The sequence below is a fragment of the Protopterus annectens genome, chromosome 6.part1, assembly GCF_019279795.1.
Source record: "Protopterus annectens isolate FY-2018-M chromosome 6.part1, PAN1.0, whole genome shotgun sequence".
Lineage (NCBI taxonomy): Eukaryota > Metazoa > Chordata > Ceratodontiformes > Protopteridae > Protopterus > Protopterus annectens.
In genome coordinates, this window is record NC_056738.1 from 4,474,589 (window position 1) to 4,493,852 (window position 19,264).

The window sequence follows — 19,264 nt, forward strand, 5'->3', positions numbered from 1 at the left end:
AGCAACAAAGATAGCCCAACGATGAATAGTTCGGGTGTAAAGGCACAAAATGACAGCGAATGATGTCGTGGTCTGGGCCTAAACAGGTGATGCAGTAAGAATGAAAATCTCTGTGAGGTATTTGCTTTCCACAGGCAAGACAATTGTTAATTTTTTCTGATATCAGTTAGAGCAAGAAAAAGGATCCCCAACGGGGTACGTAGCTTTAGAAGACTTCAGGATTATTCAACTCGAAAACGAAAAATTCAGGTAGCGGCCGACCAGCACTTGCGAACTGCTTCTGTCTCCTCCTCGGCAAGAAAGACTGGTGTAATGGCATCGGCTGCCTGTTTTTATATTCCTGACGTCATGGAAGAAGCAACAGCATCCAATGCAGAAATATTAAGTCTCTGGTATTCGGGCAGACTGGGGGCTACCTGCAGGCAGATAACCCAAGTGTGATGACTGCAACAGTGAAACACAAAGAACATCTACAAGCACCTCAGGTCATCCCCAACAAAATATGTTAATTTATTATTCTTTCACCCTAAACTGAACATACTGAACATTATATCATATTCTATAAAGGACAGACCTTCTGCTAGGCTCACTTATATTTAAACTCTTAAAACTAGAAACCTTCCTGCCTTAGGCAGCCAAATTTAGCAAAATAAATCCCCACACACAACCTTAGAACATGTTCTCAAAAAGATGCTACTCTGCAATCCACCCCCCCCCCCCAACAAAGCTACCTTGTAACAGCTACTGTTTTTAGTCCTACAACATAAATTGTGAGAATCCCTATTCTGCGTATCCATTTATCAATCATCCTCTCTTGAACTTTCATGCAAAAACTTAGAATTTCCTCACATCATTTTCTGCAGCTGGCAATGTCAGCTAGTAAATTAAATGAGCTCTAGAGACGTACCAGAGAAGACAGAGAAACATAACTGTTTTAAGAAAACATCATGAATGGTAGGCTGGACTAAATGTCTGCATTACCTGAACAGCTTCAACCATATCAAGATGAAATTTCACAGGTCCATAAAGTACTCAGTCCTGATCCAATAACAGAATCAATGCTTGTAAAGTTTTCGGAATCACATTTAGACACAGTCAAGTGCAAAGAAACTGAGAGGTACTTTACATTATCCTAAAATGTAAACACAGACAAACTCCTTTGCAGCTCTAACACCTCTACAACTGTTCAGAAACAGAATGCATGAGAAGAGTTGATTTCAGAAGATGCTGCATGCCTTCCAAGACAAAGTAAGTGATGACTTCTACTAAAAAGATGATTATCTATTGTGTGCAGACAGTAACAAATATTTTGAAGGCATTTAACTGAAAGATGTTACTGTTAATGTCCTGAAACACATTTTCACCATATATTCCATTTCACAGGTGGTCATTTCTGACAAATTCTTTGACTGAAAATTGAGTTTCTTTAACACATTTTTCTTGACAACTGGGAATTTAAGTACATTAAAACACAAGTAGAAAAACATTCCCGTCTAGTAAAAAACAAAATAAACTAAAACTTAGCAAACTCAAAAGAAATGGATAAAACGTACTTAATGAAACAAACACCAGATAAGCACCTCTGTTTTACTATGAACGAAGACTTAATCAAATCTAAACACTTACAGAGTAACCTGTGGCAAGACGAAAGTGCTTACCTGGTGCTAATTTAAGCATATTACCTAATGCTCACACTGCGGTGGTGGTGCTGCGGTAGCGTTGTCGCCTCACAGTTAGACATTGCCCGTTCGATTCTCAGTTAGAGCGTCTTCTGTGTGGCAACATGCGTGAATGGGAGTTCCTTCATTGAAGGTTGTGTGTTAGGCCCGGCAAGCCAGCACGTAAAAATCTACTGCCAATCATTAGCGGACCGGAGTTCCGCTGTGGCGACCCCTAACCGGGAAAAGCCGAAAGACACAAACAAACCTAATGCTCACACTATCCATAGATTAATAGGAAAGCAGAAAGAACACTAAAAAATAAAGAAATGCATTAAAAACTTGATGAGGAAATGTGAACATTCAAAAACTGCTTTACTGTTACTTGTCAATCACAGAGTAAAGAAATTTGCCATTTTACGGTATAGGATTATTACCATCTCAGCTACTAAACTAAAGGAGAATGAGATATGGACTGCTTACTACCTAATATTTATAAAACCAAGATAAAGTGTTAAACCAATTTATTTTGGAGCAAACAAATGAGACAAAGTGGAACTCAATGGAAGAGCAACAAATTCAAGCAACACTATAAACAGATTCACAGCCATGCACAATCCCAGTACCGTTACATCTAAAAAAAATAATTTGCTCACCCAGGCAAATTTTTGAACAACTGTTCAGTTTAGTGCCCTACTAACTCGCTATAATAAGTAGGGCAGGCACTTAGCAGGCCACACAGAGATACCCCCCACACATACACATTATAACATAGCAGCAGAGAGTCTCTCACACACAGACACACACACACACACACACACACACACACACACACACACACACACACACACACACACACACACACACACACTGCACTTAACTCAGCATCTATCATGCATGACAGGCTTATTAGAGTAGAGCCATTATAGAATGCAGTTCTTCTCTAGTTATCTCAGCCTAGCTGACAGCAGAGAACCTGCATGGATACATGCATATATACGTACATGAACGTGCACACACACACTGCATCCATGGCACTCATAGGTCACATAAGTAACGGTCACCCATTACAAATACACATGTATACACTTACAATACGCAGTCATGAAAATACATTCATACAATCCATTCAAACATTGTCCCTACACCCCTCTAACACACAGACAAGCAGACACTCACAATGCCTGTCACACACTCACATTTAACTGCATAACTTGTCCAGTTTGGCAATCCAGGCAGGGTGAACATGTATATCTCACCTTGCACGGGTTCTCTCAAACTGGAATGCTCAGGTGTACAGGCAAATTTACCCTGCACAGCAGTGTACCAGGGTAGATGCTAAAGGGCTTCATAACATATGGCGCATACCCACATTACCACATTTACATGTAACACAAACTTTGTGCTGTTTAGTAGAGCAGTGTACATTACTGGGCAGTGAGGGGGACTATGACCAAGGGCAGCACTGAGTAGTATGTTAAGTAGACTGCACTGACATTAGGCAAACGGTCTATGACTCCAGCCAAAAGTTTTAATGAGATAGAAATGCAAAACTCTACCATTTTTTTAAAGGGAGACAGAAGACTGATACCGTTTCCAATGAGTGCACGGAATATACTGTAAAGTACACAATGCCTCGATCCAAAGTACAATAATTTCAAAAGCAGCAGAAGAAAGAAATTGTCTTGTAAAATGCTTGAAATCATAGACATCTATATAATGTAAAAAAGGATTCAAGAAAAGTTCCTGAGGAAGTTATGCTACAAAATCAAAATGCTCTAATACCTCCTCAGAGAACAAATGGTCTTGCTTTATACCATGAAATCTATCATAAAGCAGTTTAGAATTCTGATGGGCAGAATAAAGAAAAGCTGTCTGAAGATTAAGTTTTGATACCCGAGGGCTCCAATTCAGATGTTCTTTCAAACTGAGTCAAAACTCCATCTGATAATAGCACTGAAGAAAGGAAGCTTAGAGGGCCCATCTCTATACCGGAAGAATGCAAAGTTGCTATAATCACGGCTGCACAGGTAAAAAACACACTCTCCAAAGCCAAGAACACAGCATCCATGGGATCTGACAATATCCCAGGCTGCGTTCTACATGAACTACAGAAGGAACTGGCACCCTACCTACGTACCATGTTCAATCATAGCCTCACCTCAGGCTTTGTACCCACTGAATGGCATACCGCGACGGTTATCCCACTCCACAAAGGGGGAGCCACAACGGACCCCGGGAACTACCACCCCATTAGCCTGACGAGCCTGGTCTGCAAGGCCATGGAACGTATCATTGTGGAACTCATAAACAAAGACATTGGTAATCTCCAAACTCTGGACCCTACCCAGTTTGGATTTGTAAAAGGCAGATCATGTCTCCTAAACCTGATTGACTTCTTTGAAGCAGTCACCAAAGCCATAGATGAGGGTAAAATGGTTCACACAGCTTATCTAGATCTTGCCAAGGCTTTCAACACCATCCCCCACTCTGGAATTATAGTTAAGCTCACTAAACTAGGTATACATCTCTATGTCACAAGATGGGTTGCCAACTGGCTCACGGACAGAACCCACACTGTGAAAGTAGCGGATTCCAAATCCGACATCAGCCCAGTGACAAGTGGAGTACCACAGGGTTCAGTCCTGGGTCCTCTCCTGTTTGGTATCGACTTCTCTGAGGTGCAGGCCAACACGGAAGGTCTTTGGCTAACAAAGTTTGCAGATGACTGCAAACTAGGAGCCATAATCGAAACTCCTAACGATGTGGACAAACTACAAAAGGGCCTCACTGAGACAGATACCTGGTGTCAAAGCCATGGCCTGAAGCTCAATGCCAAAAAGTGTATCGTCATCCCCTTTGGTAAAAACTCTGTACCCATGAACTACCACATAGCTGGTAGTCTACTTAATGCCGAAAATGTGATAAGAGACCTTGGGACACAGGTGGACAGTAGTCTCTCCTTTGATAATCACATCGCCACAGTGGTCAGGAAATCCTTCCACGTGGCTCATCTCATCACAAAAGGATTCTCATCCAGAAAAAAGAGGTCATTGTTCCCCTCTACTCATCACTCATTAGACCCATTATAGAGTACAACGCCCTTTTGGTATGTACCTCACAAGACATCTACAACAACTGGAAAGACCACAGAAATACCTCACAAAGAGGATTACTGGCCTCAAACAGATGCCCTATGCAGACCATCTCAAAAAACTACAGCTTTACTCCATCGCATATCGCCTACTCAGGGGCGATCTCTGCCTAACATACAAAGCTATGTCAAACCCAGAGCTGTTGGACATGCTCCACTTAAAGAAATCCCAATCCCTCCGAGCTACACGCTCTAGGGACCTAAACCTTGTCACCACAATAAACGGAACATGCTGGAGGGATAGATTCCTGTCCCAGAGACTTCCCATACTCTGGAACAGACTACCTATCTATGTCAAACAGAGCTCCTCATTAGCACTCTTCAAGAAAAATCTTGATGACTGGATGGGAAATGGGAAATTCACCCCGGGGATCACTTCTGTGGCTCTGCTCGACAGGGGCACAGGTAAATAATTTTCTTGGGTGGCGAAAGCCAGGGTACATTTTTTGGCTAGGCTTGTATGGGCCCTAGGGCCGATAGCCTAGTACCTACCTATGAACCTATAATACTGACTGCAAATTATTTCAATACTCAAAAGTTTGGTCAGCTGCTAAAGAGCTATTATTCTGACTGTACATAATACTGATTTCTACCAGCGACTGAGAGCATGGAAGCTGACATATTGTTGTATACTGCACTAATTCTTAAACTCAAATATACTGCAACTACATGGCACATTAGTACACTTTTAATCTGCAGCACATAGAATGTGTCTATATAGTACAGCATTACTTTAAATGGGTATCAACTTTAAGGGTGTGCATGCCATGAGATATGACTCTTCAAGGTCTTTCCAATTAAAAAGTTGATGTGAATTTATATCTTGCTTCTGTCTCATCAATATGACCATTTCTTACAATACATCACAAGAAGTATATACATATCTAGCTCTGGCAGCACTGAGTGACAAAGCCCTATCTAGGACCAATGTGACCCATGTTTAGTTAGCATCTTAAGCACCTAACGGAGTAGGCAGGGTATGATGATCAAAGTATAACCACTCAAATGTCACACAGTTCCTAGGTTCACTAAGCCACCTCCTGGAGGAAGTCTTCAGTGTGGATGTGTAGAAGTGTGCACATATACAGGAAAAGGCATTGTGGCCTTTGCAATGAGACAGATCTCGCATCCCTCTTACCAGGGACAGGCTTAGGATATTACAAATGCCTCCATTTTCAGGGTTTTGTTGAGGACATAAAGCACCTCATATGACTGCCTGAAAGATGCCTACCCTCTGGACAGTGCTCAGTCTGATCCTGGGTGAAATTCCCAGGTAAGGGTATGAATCAAGGAGGCCTTATGTTTGGCAAGGATGGGGGAAAGATACAGAGAAAAGAATAAACAAAGCGCACTGTCTCTAAAAATGAAAAACACTCTAAATAGCTGTTAAGTACATTAACCTTAAAGAGTTATAGAGTTCTCCCTGAAACCAGCACAAGCCCTCAAAACTACAGAACTCATGTCACAGTTGCCCAACAACTATTATTTATAACAAATTAGCTACAAAGATGCTCAATATATATATATATATATATATATATATATATATATATATATACGCAGACAGTATACAGTTACAAGCAGTTGTGACCAAAAGGAACACTAGTGTCAAATAATTTTTTTGCAAGAGAGCAAGTTGCCTTTGTGACCTTTTGCACTTCATACCAGCCTTAACTTTACTGTTCTCACTGCACACTGGAGAAAGATCTTACTCTTTTTCCAGGAGGCTGCAAGGTTGGAGAACCTAAAACACAACAATCGTTGAGCACTATTGGGGCAGAGGTCAAGGGTGTGAACTGTAGTTCCTGTGGTAAAGGGTTCAGTTCCCTCAACCCTCATTTGCCTACTGTATAACCTAAAGCAAGTCACTTAACCAAACAGTGCTTGGGGGCATTTGGTGACTTGGGTTAGGCTACTGGACTGCAAGCTTAGTAAAAACCTATGAAATACAAACTATTAACTAGCATCGAACCCACCTAGTGAAGTAAACAGCAAGACATGAGCAACTGCCACCTTGAGTAAAACTGTGAAAACCAATTTTCAATTAAGCAACTGACTGGAACAGGTATTTTTTTTTTTATACAGCTAGCAGTCACATTGAAGTACCCACTCATTTAAGGGTACAAACTCCACTGACAAACTGCCCATTCTAGTTTTTAACTAATATAAGAGGTCTGGCTCACTTTATGTCAAGATACCTAATGGATGATGTTCTTGTACTTTCTCTCTCGTGTATGACATATTATAGCTTTACTCCTAAGGTCTTCTATAAAAAATGACTACCATCCCACTAGCATGAAAAGCATCAACAAATACAATAAATAAAACAGTCTGCCAAATAAATTAAACTTTGCAGCTAAAAAAAAAAAAAAAAGTTATGCTTTACCATAATGTTCCATCTGTGTTGTCGATCTTTACATATCCTTGACAGTGGATTCGGTTCCAAACCTTGGAACTGACTCAGCCGTTATTCCAACTCACACATAACAAAAAACTCTCGAGCTCAGCTCTACCTATAATGTTCCTCACCAAATTACCTCAGATAGAGACTGCATAAACAGCGGCAGACAAGCACCGACATAAAAGAGAGAGAAATGAGAGGCCTTATCTGAATGCAAAGAAGACGACCTATGTCACCAGAGGAAATCCGATCCACCATAAGAAACTATAGGTTAGGGGGAAGAAGGGTGGGTATGTCAAGGATATGTGAAGATCGACAACACAGATGGAACATTATGGTAAGACATAACTTCTTAATCTGATGTTGTCAATCTTCACATATTCCTTGACAGCGGGACAGAATCCCCAGCAACTTGAATCTTGGGAGATCTCATAGAAGAATATTCCTGAGGACCATCGAGCCGAAGGATGCCCTTTCCCTAGAGACCAGATCCAGTTTGCAATGAGTAACAAAGGTATGTAGAGAAGCCCAAGTAGCCACTGCGCAAATATCATCTAAGGAAACCTTGGAATGAAACACTGCAGATGTGGCTACTGCTCTGGTGGGAGTGTGCCTATACAGGTCTTTGTACAGGTAATTTGCTTTTATTATAAACAAAGGTAAGACGGTCCTTAATCCACTTAGCTAGGGTAACCTTGGACACTGTATCCCTTTTGCCACTGAAGAAAAGGAAACAACTGATCTGGTTTTCCTAACTCTTTTGTCCTGGGTAAACAGAAGCAGAGTTGTCTGTGCACATCCAATAAATGGAGATAATATTCTCCTTTATTAGTATAGTTGGGGAAGAAAACTGGAAGTTGAATAGTCTTATTAAGGTTGGATTCATAAACTACTTTAGGTAGAAATGAGGGATTAGTTCTCAAGCAGACCCTGTCTTTATGAAAAATTATATAAGGAGGTTTACAGGACAAAGCTCAAATCTCCAAAATTCTCCTGGCTGAGGTGATGGCCACCAGAAACAATGTTTTCCAAGAAAGGAATTTTAGATCACAATTGCCTGAAAGTTCAAAAGGGAAATAAACTAAGGATTTGAGAACTAAATTTAGGTCCCAAGGTGCTGATGGTTCCTTGTATGGATGCCTGAGTATCATGGATCCCTTCAAAAAGGCTTTGCAAAGTTTATGGGACATCAAAGACAAGCCATTCAGACCCAAGCGAAAATTAGAGATAGAAGCTAGATGCACTTGAATGGTAGACACCAAGGCTCCTGTTTCAAAAAGTGATGTCAAAACGTCTAGAACCTTATTGACTGGAGCTAAATATGGATTAGTATTAGATTTAGACATCCGCAGAGAAAATTTGTGCCATTCGCTGAGATACAATTTTCTTGTGGAGGGTTTGTGACTAGTCAAAATGATTCACTGAGCTGATAAACTAAGAGGAATTCCTGGCAATCATGGGAATTAGAGAAGCCTTGCAGTGATCTTCAGGTTCTGTAGAGTCGAGTGAATCAATACGTCCAGATGGGACAACAGGTCTGGAGTTGGATCCAGGTTTAAAGGTTTCCAAACTAGATGAGGCCTAAGAAAGGGAAACCAGATTTGACAAGGCTAGAATGGGGCAACGAGGATTAGCTTGTTCTTCAACCTGGTGGCTTTCTTTAGAAACTGGGATACAAGAGGAATCAGGGAAAATTCACAGAGTAGACTGGAGAAGAGCATCTCTCGGTGATTCCCCCAGTGTGGGGATCAGGGCAAAGTAGTTGCTGCACTTGTTGTTCAGAGGGGAACCAAATAGGTCGCAGCAAGGCTGGCCCCATTGGCGAAATATCTTTTCTGCCACTGTTGAATTGAGAGACCACTCATGAGGCATTAGGATACATCTGCTCAATCTGTCCGCAATCACGCTGGAGCTCCCCAAAATGTGGGTCGCAATGAGAAAGCGGTCAGATGAAATCACCCATTGCTAAATTCTGACAGCTTCCCAACAGAGGGGATAGGACCTGGTTCCCCCTTGTTTGCTGATGTACTAGACTACTGCCATGTTGTCTATTTGGATTGCAATTGTCCCAGAGGGAAGGGCTAGGGGAAATGCTTGCAACACTAATAGCACTGCCCTCATCTCTAGGACATTGACATCAAATTGGCCTCCAGAGAGGACAAAGTGCCTTGGACTGTCTTTTCCAGAAAATACCCCCCCCCCCCACCTATGTGAGACGTGTCTATGGTCGCTATGGCTTGAGGCTGAGAGGAGACAAAAGGGACGGCCCAAGTCTCATTGGAGTGAACCCACCATTGTAGATCCTGCTTGCATCGGTTGGTAATAGTGATCAGATGAGACATTGGCAGGTCTAACATTGACCATTGAGATGTTAGAAGCCACTGAAGGATTTGCATATGATCTCACTAGTGGGACTAGAGTGACAGAAGCTGCCACAGACCCTATGGCTTGTAGGAGAAGCCTTGCTGGTACTTTGTTGTTGCGAACAATCTGGCTGACTTGGCCTTTTATTCTTTGTAGTCTTTCTATGGGTAGGGAATGCAATGTTTGTGATCATTTTTATCCTTGCTCCTCTGAACTCTAACTGTTGACATGGCTCCAACTTGGAATTTTCATAATTTACAGTAATGCCTAGATTTGAACAGAGCTAGAAAAAAATAATCTTGAGCCTCCTCGAGAAGATGTCTGGTGGGAGCACTAAGGAACTGGTCATCTAGATATGGAAACACTCTGAATCCTTACAGTCTGAGATGAGCTGCCACCACTGCCATGGATTTGGTGAACACCCCGGGGGCTATGGTGAGACCAAAAGGCAGTGCACTGAATTGATAGTGACTGGATCCCAGCCAGAAGCGCAAGTATCTTCTGGACCATTATGCCATTTTTAAGTGATACCTCCCTCTCTGCCCTAGGAGAAGTCACTGCCACGTGTGTCCTGGAAAGGCCCTTTGGACTTTTTAAACAATAGCCTCCCACTCCGCTGGTTCCTGGAATAAACCCACTGTGAAGTAGAAAAGTGTACACTTACAGGAGAAAGAAAGAGTCTTCCTATCTTTCTCACATCTGACTAGAGTCTCTAACTTTGAGACCACATAGCGATGTTCTGTCAAAAGGAGCATTGACAAAAGAAGACTTGAATGGCACCGCAAACTCACATAAGCACATCCAGGTGTGTCTCCTGATGGCTACGCCTGAACCCGCAGAACTCGTTGTCCCTTCGGCAGCACATGCAATTAGTCTCATGGACAAGTTGGATACTGATTCTAGGGATGAGAGCTGAGAAGTTATTGTCTCGGACTCCTTCAGCTACTGCTCCTGAAAGGGTGTCAAAGTTTTTTTATCAGATCCCTTTGTAATCTAGTAAAATGTGCCATGTAATTCAAGGACCCAAGTGCAAAGGTCGATGAAGCGTATACATGCTTCCCAAATCTATCCAAAACCCTAGATTCCTTATTAGGGGTATGGATAGTAGGACTTTCATTGGCAAGTTCCTTCTTAGTGGCTGCCGCTACCACCATGGCGTCTACTAGAATACCCCTTATCCCAGTGTGGTTGATCCTTAGGGGCCGACAATATGTGGTTTGCTGTCTTAGGATCGGCTCAACAGCATCAGTCAACATCCATGCCTGCTGGGTGATCACCTTGATGAGATCGTCAGCGGGCAGAGAAATCCAAGATGTGGAGGGTCAGGCACAGAAAGCCTCAAGATATACTGATTCCTCTGAGGAAGGTTGGATGGAAGTCCAGCCACTGCTCTGGTTCAAGATTTCTAGGATGCCCCGAAGGAAACCTCATCAGGGGGAGAGTTGGGGGAACCTTCCCCTTCAATGAAATCAGTATCTTGTGTCAACAACTCCTCAGTCGAGTCCAAGTACTTCCTCTTGCACTTTCGCTTCACAGGGACCTCTTCGGTGGGGTGCTCCAGAGAGGTATCCGAAGAGGACATAACCGCAGTGGCTAAGTCTTGAGCCTTCTGTACCCTCTGTCCCAAGGAAGAGGTTGGAGGAAGCTCCGGTCGAGGGGAAAGGTCAGATGTCGATGGGGTAGGCAACAAATGACTGCTCGCAATGGACAATGCCCTCTACATGACCTGGAAGGCAGCCCCCCATAGAGGGATGACAGCTTGGAACTAAAAAACACCCCTCGGAACCGTGGTCCCACCCTGCACTGAGTAGGCGGCCTCAGAGGCTGAAGCTGGGACCAAGCTTACGAAAGCAGAGGCAGCGAGGGGCTTGGACGGCTGCAAAAAAACTGAAGATTAAACCACCCCCCCATCCCCCCGAACACATAACGATGCTATGGTCCCAGGAAGTCTCAGAGTCTGACATGCCTGACATACTCAGGGTAGCGACTGGTTACAGAGAAGGAGCTCTAACCGGCACAGAAGTAGTCAATATCAGAAGTGTCAACACCAGAGGCTCCAAAGTCTCATGGGAGTTGGAGGAGGAAGAATAAGCATTGGGGTGGACATGGACTCTGTTCCAGCGGTGATGGCACTAGGAATGAAGCCGAAGACAATCCCCTCACTGCAAGGAGCTGATCCACCATCCTCATTATATCCGATAAGCTCTTGGTGGATCAGCCAGAGGAAATGGAGAGAGGTCTGGGAGGACACCCTTCCAAAATGGGCTTGGGGGGGTGGATCCACAAAGGGATCTACCAAAGATTACTGGGTCAGTGGCACATTACTTAAGGGAAACTCTTTTGGTTCCTGGGCTTTGGTTGTCAAAACGGGAGAAACCGATGTTGTGGTCGGCACCAAAGAACTCGGTGCAGAAGATGGCACACACAGTGCCGGGGGTTGAGGTGCTCGGGTCATCAGTTCTGAGGATGCTGTCAGAACCATTGAAGATTTAGGTATTTTTGATGACGGTTCTGAAGAAACTGTTGGACCCTGATGAGGTCTCTTTTTTGACTTCTCCTTCTTACTAGAGAAAGAGGAAGAAGTGGAAAGTGAACTAGCCTCTGTTCTGGATCCTGACAGTGACTCTTCAAACTCGTTTTTCAAAAGACCCTTTAGAATAAGTTTGTTCTTGCAATCGATTAGTGCCCTATGGTTAAAACTACGACATATGGCACAGTCTTCCTGTAAGTGTACAGCCCCAAGACAAACACAATGAGTATGCCTGGCGAACTGGGCATTTTTCTGTCGCACTATATATATATATATATATATATATATATATATATATATATATATATAAATATATATACACACACATTTTTTTTTTTTGGAGTTAGCAAGAACTTTACTACAAAGAATGATAAAGAATTAGGAAAGTACCAACAATGGCACAGAAGAGATACCCAAAGGGTAAAGGGGAATGTACCAACAATGGTACGAAAGGTTACCTAAAATTAATAGTACAAAGGGGGAGTCGCGCACACACGCTAATAACAAATGGGAAGGAGTGGGTAGAAGAAAACTAACAAATCTTTAGAAAAAGAAGCAAAAAGAAGTAACTTACAGAAGTGAAACTGCTTTGCTCAAGAGCTTATAGGTGACGTGTCTGGCACTTTGAAGCAGCAAACGAGATCTGAGGTGGTTTGGTGAGGAGCATTATGGGTAGAGCTGAGCTTGAGAGTTTTTGGTATGCGTGAGCTGGAATAAAGGCTGAGTCTGTTTAGAGTTTCGGAACTGAACCCACTGTCAAGGAATATGTGAAGACTGACAGCATCAGATTAAACATTTCCTTAAAAACCTACTTGTACTGTCAAAAATGTGGGTCAAGTGTTGCAGAGGGACTTGTTATGAGGTGGTAGAATTATCTTCCCATCCACAAAAGTCAGCTGCTCTGGATCCATCTTTCTGCATCCCTAAGAAGATGCAATGTTTTGAACTTGAAAATATGATCACCTGTTATTATTTACTTTTTTTTTTGTCAGTGCAAAAAGCTGCAACTTGTGTGCACTAATGAAATATTTCACTACAACATTCCAGCAGGCAATACATCAAAATCAGAGAGATACATCCATTTAGCAGCAGTTCTGAATGCATACCATTTTAAGTGATCATCAGCAAGCAACAGTTTAGAAAGATTACCTGTGACTAGGAGACGGATCACAGACAGATGCAAGTGTGAATCTATATACTAGCAAGAGATTCTTCTTACCACAGCATGTCTGAATTTTGCTACATATTTTTTTCTACAGATTACATACTGATAATGATTAAATTAATATTCTGGAAAAGTTAAGTATTACAAAGTTTAAAAATATATATATCCTTACCTGTACAGCAAGGGAAGATGCATTGTCAGACAGTAAAATCTGTTCTTCTATACAGCAAAACAACAAAACCAGGTCAAACCATTGTTTTCTGAGTTGTGAAATGCACTTGCTTTGCAAACAAACGAGAAATTCAAGCAGAAATGTGGCTATTAAAAAATAACACTCACCTGTGACTATGGTAAACATGCATTTTTATCACACTAATTACAGTACCTTTGTCAACTTACTAGGTTTACTTCTAGACTATATGATATTTTTCAGTATGTCAGATTTTAAAGATACATTGTCATTTTACTCATTTCATCCAGAAAGCCAGAAACTATTGGGCCTAACCTACAAAATAAGACAATTTGTACAGGAAAAATGTCAAGAGGCTGATGTTAGGATTTCATTTCAGGGTTAAGACATACTGAAATATACCTACATGCAAATGAAAACTCCAAAATCAAGTAAAACTAATGCAGATGCTAAAAAACATTTGTTACTTGAATAACTGCAAATGCTAAAGTGGCACTGGAAATCCAGTATCCAAAGATGAAAATGTGATCTTATCCTGCTCCCCCTAACACAAAGGGATTCAAAACAGAAAGAAGCATTTTAACACTGCTCAATGAAGGATTCATTTAAAAGTGAGATAATAAGCTTAAAATCTAATAAGATCAGATCTGATCCAGAGACAACTTTAAGAAGCAGCTTTATGTAAACAGGCGCACATACAGCCACAAATATCTTAAGTAGGGCAACACATACAGCATTACTAATGGCAAAAGAAAATTAGTAATCAGGGATAAATTTTTAAACCTATAGTTTCCCAGTAGAACTGTTCATGTATTTTTAATATACAGAAAGCATGTTCCGTTAACAATCATCCATGCTAATTTCGCCATCTAGCTATGACAAGACTGTTCAAACCTTATTACTTTGCTAAAATACACTTGTTCTTGGCAACTATCCAACATAATGACTCAGATTAATTTGTAATGCATTATTTGTTTCACAAGAGTCATGCTCAAGTTTTCATTTATTAGAAGCACTTTGCTGGAAATCTGACTTTGACATAGCTGTCTAACATTTTTCAAGTTGATGTCTCCCCACTGTTGATTTCTTCTAAATTTCAGATCCATGTCCAAGTACATTAGGGTACAAAGCACATACCAATGGCTGAGCTGCTGTGCTTGAGATCAAGATCTAAATGACATCAGCACCCAGAAACATTCTGCTTGACTGTTAAGTAAATCAAGTAACCTCTAAGAGTACCCCAACATGCCACCTCTGAAACAGCACCTTTGACTTTATTCAGACTATTTAACAACTAGATATATAAAGCCTTCAACTCCACTATACTTAGACACACATCAGCTTGCAAGCAAAACCTGCCAAAGCACAACATAGCAAAACACAGAATGACGTCCATGGATTCTGGATGACTGTCGGATCACAGTTTTGTGCGTCTGTCTGTGAAGGGAATGTCAGATCTGTTGATCTGGGAGTTGCTGAGACATTATACATGATCATCCTCTTCTGAATTCCTGCTGAGGAATGAAGTGCAAGAAGAAATCATGACAGTTACATAGAGATATTTCTTCCTCTTACTTCCTTGACCTGCTACAAACTAAAAACTGGTTCTAATACTGGGGGCGAGCTCATTCAATATAGTTTCAGTTACAAGCTGTCATTACAAGCAAGAAGATGCATACTGCTGAATGAGTATTTTGCTACTGTCATGGAAGTGGGTGGCCTCTGACTGCTGGGTATACACCCACAAAGGAGCTCAATTTACAGCAGAATGGGAATGCAGGGTATAAAGATCCCTGTCACATGGCCAGTACATTCCCATACCAGTAAGTAGGGTCTTTCTGTGGAAGAATGGTTGAGCACTGTGGAGGTTTATCAGTTTTATCTTAACTATCCTAAATATTGCCAGTTTGATGCCAAATACTGCTAAATAATTTGTTCATTAGTTTTGTTTGGGGGGTTATTAAATTACTTGTATCTATTCGCATTGATTACTCCCTCCTTCCATCTTCACTGGCAAAACAGGCCCAGTCCCTCACACACATTCTCACACACCTGTGAAGGCAACAAATTGTCCTCCAAACCAAGAAACAGCAATGCTCCTACCACCCCCTCTAACTAATACAGTTTCCCCAGCTACTAATCACGCGCATACAAAACCAAAGTTATTTTTATTTTATTTATTTTATTTTACACTTGTTTACCAGGAAAATCCAGCTGGACACTAGTCCTTTTTCAGCAGTGGCCCAGGTAGAAAAGCTCCACATAAAACAATAAACAATTACACAGACATGGAAAATAGAACATATTTCATTGTTTTGTTCATATTATGTACTATCATAAAACATTTGAAAGTACATAATATGAAAAACATTGTAGACATAAAAGTATCCTTTGTCCACACTGAAGATATATATATAAAAATCTCATATCATAGAAAGGATGTTAACATAGTCAGGGAGAACAGTGTACAAAATTATAACATGCATGAGTAACACAGAAACATAGTCAAAGAGGACAGTGTACAAAATTATAAAATGCATGAGTAACAGAAACATATCATATAACATATAAATAACATAATATATTAACACAGAGCAATGATCATAGGTGTTATTACAATGCTATGGTGGTTGTTATGTTATGGAGGAGATGAACCAACTGGGTAGTATTGTTCTTATGAGAATAGTAGACATAGGTATTGCCCAACTGTAGGTTGTTTGGGGGTCATTAACTTACTCGTATCCAACTCCCATTATTGTAGCTCTGTAGAAAAGGAGAGGATCTGTTACTCCTTACAAGGGCCTTCCTATCAACACAGTTCACAGCTACAGATGTGTGTTCCTCTTATTATTATCTTTAAGCCCTTTGTGTAGAAAAAGCTGTATAGTTTTACAATGCAGTTTCCTAAAAGAGCTAAATGCAGACACTATGTATGCACGGGGCACCTGTATGCATTTAGATTTGGCCAGGATGCTCTACTCTGTTTAAGTGACCTGTTCAGAATTTTACAAAAATGCTTTTAACTATTACATTGCTTCTTGCTAACAAGTTATTTGACAGCAGAAATCTCTCACTTCTGTTTACTGCAACAGAATTCACACTGTTGGTGGCAATTTTCATTTGAAGCCTTCCTTATAATGTGAGAAATTACAAGATTTCAGTCAAAGAAAAACATTCAACATAAATTATTAGCATGTATTTATAGTGCCATTTCTGTACAACTCTTTAGATTTAGTCACAATGAAATACGATTAAAAACAAAACTCTGCACAGATTTCTGCACAAGAGGTTCAATTTTCTCTCCCAAGCTACTTTACACTATTAATAAATGCATCCAAAATCCATAGGTAGATAAACATGTCTCGGTTTCCTAATTAATAAAAAAAATAAACAACATAAATATGTAAATAGATAAAGGCACGTAATCTGTAGAGGCCTGGAGTCAAAGCAGGAATTTCACTGTTAATTATACCCTGTCTTATCAGCAGTGGTTTGTGGCAGGCAGGACAGATCTTCATAGCAATCTGCATTTACTAAATAAAGTATGCTACTTGCAGTGGTGAGTTACAATATTTATTTAAAAAGAAAAAAAAAGTTTGCCACTTTTATTCAGCATGAATTATTACAGAATGAAAGATAATTAACTCTCCCAGTTACCCAAGACCCCCCCCCATGTCACACCATATCAATCATGTCAGCTACTACGACAGTTACACATTTTGAAATGGTAGTGGCACAGGGAAGTATGCGATTTAGTTTAATCTGGTACATGTAAACATATACACACACTTTTTTTAATAAATACTTGTAGTCCAGCAGAGCACATATTAGTATCATTTAGGTAACTGCAGCTCATTAAGGCATTGTTAGAGGTCTAATTCTAACTGAAGCTTATAAGACTGAACAATTACTTGCCTGCTTATAGAGAAATACACATTTTCTGTACAGCTGTTGCACCTGAGATAACAAATGTCTACACTGCATTCCCCATCCAAAAGCCGGTTCAAGAATTACTTTCTTAACCCCCTTAAACGAAGAATGTGGAGTATTAAATAAAACCTCCTTGCAGTTAATATTACAAACCATGTCTCAGTCTGTCACACAAAAGAAAGATGACAAGTTCACTGCAATAAAAATTCCATGGTTAGAAGACTCAGGCTGCTGCCTATTAGTCTTCATTACTTTGCAGTCCTCTGACAACTGTAGCAGGCTGCTGCGCCCCAAATGGGGGCCATAATGTGATCTGATGATATATGAAGAGCTGCTAAAGGGAGCCTGAACCATCCTAGCCTATGCATTTTAACGTTTTTTTTTCTTTTTCACCGAGAGCCCACTTTACTCTAAGACTTAAGAAATCTGCTGCCTCAGCTGTTAGTACAGTAAATCTGCCAAGAATACCTGCAACCACATCATTTCATTCTGCCTACAGCAGCCAATATAATGGGTCAATAATAAACCAAAGATCTTGCACACCACAAATAACTAGTGTATACTGAAGATGAATGCTTAACTTAAACCGTTTAGCAGGTAAACAATGCCCTCCTCACACTGCCAACTGTTGTAAGTTTATCTTTATACTGGATGTTATATATATATTTTTTTGAGAGAACTTCACTCTCTTATGACAGCAAACAATACATACCCTTCAATGGCTGATACAGTGTTGCATTTTCAGGCCATGGTTCTGCAGCTGTGGAAACAAAAGAAATGCATAATTAAGCCGGAGAGCAACTACCAAAGCAGAAGCAGGAAAATGCTTATGAATAATTGAAGTTATTCACTTTTCAAAAACCTCTATGATGAGCTTGAATTTCCTAAGTGTTATGTTTGGTACCGTATTCAAAGTTAGTTAAAAAAATAAAGCAACGGTTTCACATAACTTACAAAGCAGCAAAGGTAGCAAAATGCAACAAAAATAAAATAAATTAATCCAACTGATGGTTAACCCATTATTTATCACCTGCCACCAGCTAAATTAAGCTTCACTACAGTGTTTCTCAGCTTTTAATACACATCTGATGAAGCATCCAACCTGCAGTTCATGTTCACAGCAACAGTGTATGGTAGCTACAGCACAAGCGAGAAAAAAAGGGTAACAGACGCAGTGAGAACATATTCTGCCAATAACAGTGAAGGTTTTATTTTTAAGGAAAGTCTACCCTCCCTGCATGCAGAAAGTGTGTAAAATGTTATTTAAATGCATTTCAGTATGTGCTGGCACATTTGTAGTACAGGAAGCAAATATCTGTGACATAAACGCACAAAATTAGGGCTGGGGTTTGTGGTGGGTAATACTGAAGAAAAAAGCATCAAGGTATATAGCTAAAACAAAACATGCGTCCAGGAACTCTCTGCATGGATCTCTGAAGAAATCCTTGCCTCTACCCATGCTATGCATGCAATGTGGAGCTCTCAAAAATTGTGGGACTCTCCTACATACTGAAAGGTGAGGTGATTCATATATGGCTTACTACTTCCATTTTGAAACTCAAAGGATCAAGGTAAAGAAAGTGGTCCTGAGACCCTTTCCGACCATGAGCCAGGCCAAATGCAAATTCCAAAAAATGTCAGTACTCCCTTATTCCTACATTCAAAATAAATGAATCCTTTATATCACAATGTCCTGCTGCAGCAAGCTTTCCACAATTCAATATTCCACAACCAACACATCTGCCCACTTTGTCACCATTTATTACCTCTGAAACCCATGCATTTCTTTTCACCACCATGAAAGCTGGATGGAAAACCAATCAATCTGCCAAACACGAACTGAGAATTGCTACATGCAATGCAGGTTCATTG

General features: G+C 40.7%; 1 protein-coding gene across 1 annotated transcript in view; it reads right to left on the reverse strand.

Annotated features, from left to right (window-relative positions):
* The window catches only part of MTX2 (metaxin 2), an 802,678-nt gene that overhangs the window by 652,694 nt on the left and 130,720 nt on the right, over window positions 1-19,264 (reverse strand). Inside the window, exons 2-3 of the mRNA XM_044075432.1 lie at window positions 18,105-18,152; window positions 13,445-13,491 (exon numbers count right to left, since the gene is read on the reverse strand). Coding sequence (XP_043931367.1) covers window positions 13,445-13,491; window positions 18,105-18,152 — 95 coding nt within the window. The remainder of the gene's footprint in view (window positions 1-13,444; window positions 13,492-18,104; window positions 18,153-19,264) is intronic.